Genomic DNA, 6964 nt, shown 5'->3' with positions numbered 1-6964 from the left:
CCGTGACTCAGGGGCCGCAGGAGAGGCGGGGCGGGGCGCCGTGGGAACCGCGGCTGTGAGTCCCGGGCGCCCAGCGTGGGGGGGGGGCAGGGGCACCGGGCTCTGGAGGCTTAGGCTTCACCCCGAACTCGGGGAAACAGCGCCCAGTTCCTTTGGCTGACTTCTCCGATCCCGTCAGTCCTGGACATGCCTGGAGCCCCAGATTCCTGCCCCCCCCCCCCCACCGGTGGCCTCTGGGTGCGATGACGCATCATGGCCTCTGGGCTGTGACCCACGCCGGGCCACGAGCCGGCTGCCCGGCAGGCTGGACGCCAGGTGTGGCCCAGACCGGCGGCCGTGAAGGAGCGTCTGGGGCCAGTGGCTGACAGGAGCGCCCAGGAAAGGAAGGAGCGGGCGGGGCGGGGTGGCCGGGCGGCAGGTGCGCGGGCCTGAGGTCCCTGGGGCAGGGGCGGGGCTCGCTGGGCCTCGGTTCTGAGGGCTCCAGGAATGAGCCCCAGGCTGAGGCTGCTGTCAACAGCGCACCTGGTGCTTGGAAAAGGAGAGGCCCCTTCAGTCTCCCCCTCCTGCCCCGCCTCTGCCCTCCTTCCCTTCTGCTCCCTCCCTTCTCCCTAGATCTTAAGATCCAGGTGAGGCACCCAGGTTGGGATCAGGACCCATTTTACAGATGGGGGATGTGAGGCCCGGGGAGGGGCTGGGACTTGCTCAGGCCGTTGCCCTGCTTCTGTGTCCTCCGCCTACAGCGGGCCTTCCCCAGTGGGGACACTCCCAGACTGCCCAGTGGGGGGGGACCAATAAACCCTGTGGCCCGGCTCTCCCTCTGCTGTTAACCCTGCCGCCGCCGTCTGGGCAGCAGAGCTGGGCAGGGGCCAGGAGGGGAGGAGGGGTCCCAGGCCTCTGGGGCCGGCACAGGGTGGCCCTACATCTCTCTCCGCGGCTCCATGTCCTCCCGGTCACGTCTACCCAGCCTGCTGGACACGCGTGCCCAGCCTGCCACTCCTGATCGAGAGGCCCAGAGCCGGCGTGTTCGGCGGGTGGGTGGGGCTGCCTACTGGGTCCGCCTCAGCCAGAGCGGCGGGATCACGAGGGAGGGGCAGGGGTGCACACAGGCCTGCCGCGGGGACTTGTGAATTCCCCCCGGAGTCGTGCAGAGGGGGTGCTGCAGGAGGCCTCGGAGCCCGGCGGGCGCTGCCAGCCCCGCCGACTGGGGGTGCCTGGCGTTGGCACCAGGGACCCCTTCCAGAGACTCTCTCTCCGCCTGCCTTGGCTGGCCTGGGCTTCTGCCCCGCCGGCTGCCCCCTCTGCACACTGCTGACGTTCAGGGTGGGGGAGTCCAGGCTTGACTCCCTGGCTGCCCTGTGCCGGGGTGCAGAGCGGGCCGCTGGGCCTGGCAGCCCTGGGTCCTTTGGGCGCAGGCGTCGAGGCCTGGCTCTCCCGGTCTCCTGGACCTCCGTCCAGGCACCTCACTTAGACACAGATGGGCTCCCCCTGAGCGGGCCCCGCCCCAGCGGCCCACTCTGTTCCTCAGTTATGGTCACCCCTGATCCCTGACCTTCGGTGACTCAAATCTTCGCGCCACCGTCATCGTGCGCCATCTGGAGGTGGCCGGTGAGCGCTGCAGGGAGGGACTGCGCCTCCAAGCAGAGCCTCCGGTACCCGCCCGTCTGGGAAGGACGCGGGGTCACGAAGGCCCATGTGGGCTGAGCGACCGGAGACGTGGGGTCCACGGGTGCAGAGAGAGGGGCCTGGGAATAGGAGAGCAGGACCAATAAAAGGGCATCGGTCCCATCAAGACAGCCTGACGTCTGTAAAGCAAAGGGGGTCACGCATGCCAACCCGGATGCCTGTCGGTCAGCCCTGACACGGCTTAGAGACATGTCTGGCAAGAAGACGCAGCTGAGGTGTCCGCCCGTGTGGTCAGAAGAGCCGTGTGCAGAGCGGGGCCGCCACAGATGGGCTCCTGGGCAAATTCCACACTTGGCTTCAGGCGCGCCCAGGCAATCGAAAGGACGCAGGAGCGTGGAACACCCCACTTTCCAGGTATAACGAGGCAGGCTCCAGACCACAGCTGAGACAGCCGAGCCCCACACGCCGGAGCGCTGCCCCACGCCACCTGCCCTGCTGCCCTCCTGGCCCCGGAGCTCCTTCCCTGCGAGATGCCGACGACTCCTCTGCCCGCCGAGCCGTCTCCCGGGCCCTGGGCCCTGGGTTCCTTGTCCCCCACTGATTGGCGTGTGTGTGTGTGTTTCTCTGAGACGCCAGAGTGTGAGCAGGATATCAGTGCGTGTCTGCGTCCTGCTCTGAGCGGACCCGCATCAGTGAACGCGGAGGGAAGAGCAGTTACTGTGTGACTCTGCTCTGTCCCTCGGGCCGGGCGCTCGGCAGGCAGCGGCTGAGCAGCAGCCAAACGAGTGGACTCACCCCTTCCCCTGAGAGTCAGTAGACAGGACGGCGCACGGTGACAGGGAGCAGACCGAACCTGAGATGTCACGGTTACGTCCAGCCAGTCATGGCCACGGCCCGTCCGCCGTCTTAGTCCTGCGGGGATCTCGCTCACTGGCTCTCCCAGTAAGCTGAACTCAGCTGGGGGGGCCCCGAGGCCCCCACTGCTCTCTGGGGGGGCAACCTGAGGCTGTGAGCCAGGACCTGGAGGGCTTCTGGGGGGGCCTCGGGGCTGCGATCAGCTCTCCGGGGCGTTCCTGAGCTCCACGGGGGAGGGTCCCCAGAGACTCCCTGAGGCTGGGTCAGGAAGGGGCCCCAGGGATCAGAGGCTTGGTCAGAGGTCATGGAAGGACAGGGTCCCCGGCAAGTTCCTAAGGCCAAGCAGCAAAGGAGCCCAGAGGACCTCCCGAGGGGTGGGCAGGGAACCACAAAGGATCCCCAGCTGAATCCTGGGGGGAGGGTCCTGGGGAGTTTCTAAGGGTGACGAACGGGGACCGCTGGAGGGCTCCCCGGGTCGGGTGTGCAGGCGGAAAAAGACGCAGGCCCCACTCAGCCCGTTCTCGCCGGAGGGTGGAGACGGACACAACCCCACGCAGGCGGGCACGTGCGCGCGGGGGCTCCCGGCCTCTCGGGCCCCTTTGCCCGCGCCCTGACGCCCAGTGGGCCCCGGGCAGCAGGCTGCAGCCAAGGAAGTGACGGTTCGTTTAGGGGGTGGCTCCGGGGACAGATGCACACGGGAGTCATTAACCGCGGGGACCGGGGACGCGGGGATCCCTGTGTGGGCCCTGAGGTCTGGCCGTGCGAGGGGGGGCGGGGGGCTGCACGGGTCCCGAGGCCGGGGCGTCACACCGGTGTGGCCGCAGCCCCCAGCCTTTGCGGCCGAGACCGCGGCTCACCGGAGCAGAACCCCCCCTTCCGCGGGTCTGGCGACGGGGGGCGGGCACGTGCCGGGGGCACGAGGCCAGGGAGCCTGCGGGGCGGGCAGGGAGACGGTCACGGGAAGGGGGCGAGGCTCCGCGCGGTCACGCAGGGCGCGGTTACGAACGGCGTGACGGCCCGGGGTCCCGAGCGCTGGGGGCCCCACGCAGTCCGCGCCGGACAGGGGTCGTGCCCACCGGGGGTGCGCGCCGGCGCCCCGCAGCGAGCGCTGAGCCCGGGACGCGTCCTCCGTCGGGCGCGGGCCGAGGAGCCCCCCACGTTGCCCTGCAGACGCGCGCGCGTGCCGGCCCCTGACCTCCCACGCTCCGCCGCGGGGCCAGAGGAGCCCAACGCGAACCACGCGCGCAAGCTAATGTTTCCGGTGCCTGCGCTGAAGAAGTAGAAACTGTGAAAGTCATCTCGGCAACACAGGGTCGGCCCCGGCGTGCGCACAGTGGTACTTAAGCGTGTAACCCACGCACGCGCGACGGCGCGCGCGCTCCATTCCGGGCCGAGTCTTCGGCGCCCTGTACCGGCCGCGCAGGGCGTCCGTGCCCGGAGCTGCGCAGGCCGGGCTGTCGGCACGTCCCAGGCGCGGCCGGCGCTCGGCTGAGGCCTGGCTGGACCCCACGGTCCCGTCCTTCAAACTGGGGGCGACCGGGCCTCGGTCTCTGTCCCCACGCGGAACCGCAGCCCCTTTCCGCCGCTGCGCTGCCTCCGCCGCGCCGCCGGGCGTCGCCCTCTAACATCGTTGGTTGCCCTCCGCGGCGTCACGCGCGCCCGGGGCGGAGGCGGGACTTCCGGGTGCGCGGAGGCACAACTTCCGGAGGAAGGCGGAAGAGCGTCTGGGCGCTGCGCTCGGGAGTCCCAGGACGGCTGAGGGGTGCCCAGGGGTACAGTAAAAGCCGCCGGGGCGGGCCGGCAGCACACGGGGTGCCGGGGCCGCGGGCCTGAGGGATGAGGAGGGGCCATGGCCAGCGACGGGGCCAGGAAGCAGTTCTGGAAGCGCAGCAACAGCAAGGTCCCGGGCAGGTAGGCGTGACGGGGCGCTCCGGGTCGGGGTCAGGGGTCAGGGGTCAGGTGGGGGCGTCAGCTGGCGGGGCTGAGGGTCAAGTCGGGGCCAGGGGCGGGGTGGCCTGGGCTCCGAGGACGCTGCTCGGCGGTGGTAGGGGACCAGGGGTCGGAGCGTGGCGTCCGGGGCCGGGAAGGAGGGGGCGCGGCTGCCGGCGAGCCTGGCCGGGGACCGGCGGGCTCCTCCGCGCGTTCCTGGGCTCCCGGGGCGGGGGCGCGGGAAGGAAGTGACTCGGCGGAGCGGCGGAGTCCGGCCGAGTCCAGCGTCAGCCTCTGCCCGGGGCGCGGTGGCTTCGACCCGCCCGACCGGCCTCGTCCCTGCGGCGGCTGCCGCTTTGGTCGGAGCAAGGACGGCGGCGCGAGGCTCCCCTGCGGCGCCGCGTCCCCCCTTCTGGCCTCAGAGCTGCTATCTTGATCAGCACCGGGAAGCGACTAGAAGTAACGACGACAGCAAAGTGCCCGCGGTGACGGGCGCGCCTGGGCGCAGTCCAGCTCCAAAGTCCTCGGGTCCGCGCGTCCCGGAGCCCGGCGGCCGGAGCCCTGGGGCGCGGCGGAGGGCGCGGAGCGAAGACCGGAGTCCGCCAAGTCACAGCCGAGTGACCGCGCGTGGACTCGCGAGCACAGGCCACTTACGCAGAAGGGCGCTGCGAGGAGCCCCGTCGCCTGCGTGGGGAGTTGGGGACCTGGGAGTCCGCAGCGAAGTCCCCGGGGGACGCGGGGTCGGCGGGCGTGGGTGACGGGCTGCGGCGGCGCAGCGATGCGGGTGTCCCCGGAGGTCGCCGACGCCCCTTACTCCGCGGAACGGCGCTCGGATGAACAACGGGCAGGTCTCTCGTTCAAGCCAAGAGGGTGTGAAAACTCAGGCACGACGGGGAACAGGAGGCCCCCGCGTGCGTGACGGGCACCGTGTGTGTCGGCCTCGGGTCGTGCGGTCTGGGCCCGTCCTCGGTCTCAGTCACAGTCACAGCCGGGCGACAGGCTCCCGTGCGCGGCTGCAGCGGTGCGGAAGCCTTGGGGGGTGGCCGTGGGCCTCGGCGACGTGTGCTCGGCTGCGTTCCGCTCTGTGCCCCCCAATTCACAGACCTGGGGACGTGCCCGCGTTTGGAAAAGGGGCCTTTGCAGACGTAACTGAGTGAAGATGAGGTCTGCACGTTGACGGCGTAAAGAAAAAGTTTCATTTATTTATTTTTAGGGGAGGGCGAGGGAGGGAGAAGCATCACCTGTGGCCGCCTCTCGCTCGCCCCTCCTGGGGACCTGGCGCGCCACCCAGACCGGTGCCCCGACCGGGAATCGAACCGGGGACCCTTCGGGTCGGAGGCCGGCGTCCTGATAGGAAGGGACTTTGCACGCAGACCCAGAGCTGGGAGATGGCACGCGATGGCGGAGGCAGAGGCCGGAGCGATGCCTTTCCCGGGAGCCGGTGGCAGTTGCTCCCTAGGGACTCCGGGGCGGGTGGCCCCGACTCCTCGGCGCGCGCGCCTCTCTGGCCCGCAGAGCTGCGGGGGGCGGGGGGGCTGTTGTTTGAGCCGCTCGCCTGTGGCCTGTGGGCAGGGCGCTTGCAGCGTCCTCGTCCTTGTCCCCGGGAGCCCGGGCCACCCAGGCCGTGCTTTCGCCCTGATGCCGGCGCTGGGCGGGGCCCCCGGCGTTTTCGGAAGCAGGCCGCGCGGTGCGGCCGCGTCGGAGTCTAGGGGAGCCGGGGGTGTCACTGCGCCGTGCGGGTCAGGGTGCAGGACTCCCGGCCGCGCCCGCCCCGCCCCCGCCTGCATGCCGCGGGGCCTCGCCAGGTGGGCGGCCCTGCCAGCGAGCGTTTCACGCTGTTGTTTCGAGTGTGGACCTCAACCCCGAGAGACTCGGGGGAGGAAGGAGGTGCCGCCCGTGAAGTGCAGACCGTTAAGGGCTTTTTGTAGGGCACAGCCCGTCGGCACAGCCCCCTCACGCGAGTTCCCGGGGCGCCGATGCTGGGGGTCGCGCGCGTTCCCGGGGACCGGCCACCCGGGGGCTGTGGCTTCACGAGACCCTTGCGCGGGGCGGCGTGCGGCGTTCACGGAGGTGCTGGGCCACGGCCCTGAGACGCGGTGCTGAGAAGCGGAGGGTGTTTGCGTGGCGACTCAGACCCTTCGGGACCTCGCAGCCCTGGCGCGGGGACTGCGCTGAGCGGGGCGGACGGACCTGCGCGCTCCTCGCTGTCGGCGCTGCTGTGTGTCCCCCTCGGAATCACGCCCGTCTCGGGTTAGTTTCCCGTCCCACAGCCAGCCCCTGGGGCCATCGTGGCGTTTACTTCTCAGGCACGGGTGACTCCATAAGCCACCGCGATTTTAAGTGGTTCTGATAGGACAGGCCAAGCAAGGGAGCCAGGAGCCCGGCAGGGGCGCGTCTGGCCGCGGGGAGCCGAGAGGGCGGCTCTGGGCGCGGCACCCGCAGCCTCGCGTTCACCGAGCCCGGTCACGCCCACCCTGGCGCAGTGGCCGGCAAGGGGGCACGTTCAGGGTGGCAGGCCCCGGGGAGCCCGCGGCGGAGCCCTCCCTTCCCTTGGGCC

At 70.9% G+C, this 6964-nt stretch overlaps 1 protein-coding gene across 1 annotated transcript in view; it reads left to right on the top strand.

The window, feature by feature from the left end:
• The first annotated feature begins 4194 nt into the window (after positions 1–4194).
• TBC1D22A (TBC1 domain family member 22A) overlaps positions 4195–6964 on the top strand; it is a 136531-nt gene continuing 133761 nt past the window's right edge. The window contains exon 1 of the mRNA XM_090272247.1: positions 4195–4389. Coding sequence (XP_090128373.1) covers positions 4328–4389 — 62 coding nt within the window. The 5' untranslated portion in view covers positions 4195–4327. The remainder of the gene's footprint in view (positions 4390–6964) is intronic.

This window comes from Furipterus horrens, unplaced genomic scaffold (genome assembly GCF_987537825.1).
Source record: "Furipterus horrens unplaced genomic scaffold, mFurHor1.1.pri manual_scaffold_4, whole genome shotgun sequence".
NCBI lineage: Eukaryota > Metazoa > Chordata > Mammalia > Chiroptera > Furipteridae > Furipterus > Furipterus horrens.
This window is presented reverse-complemented; position numbering and strand designations above follow the sequence as displayed.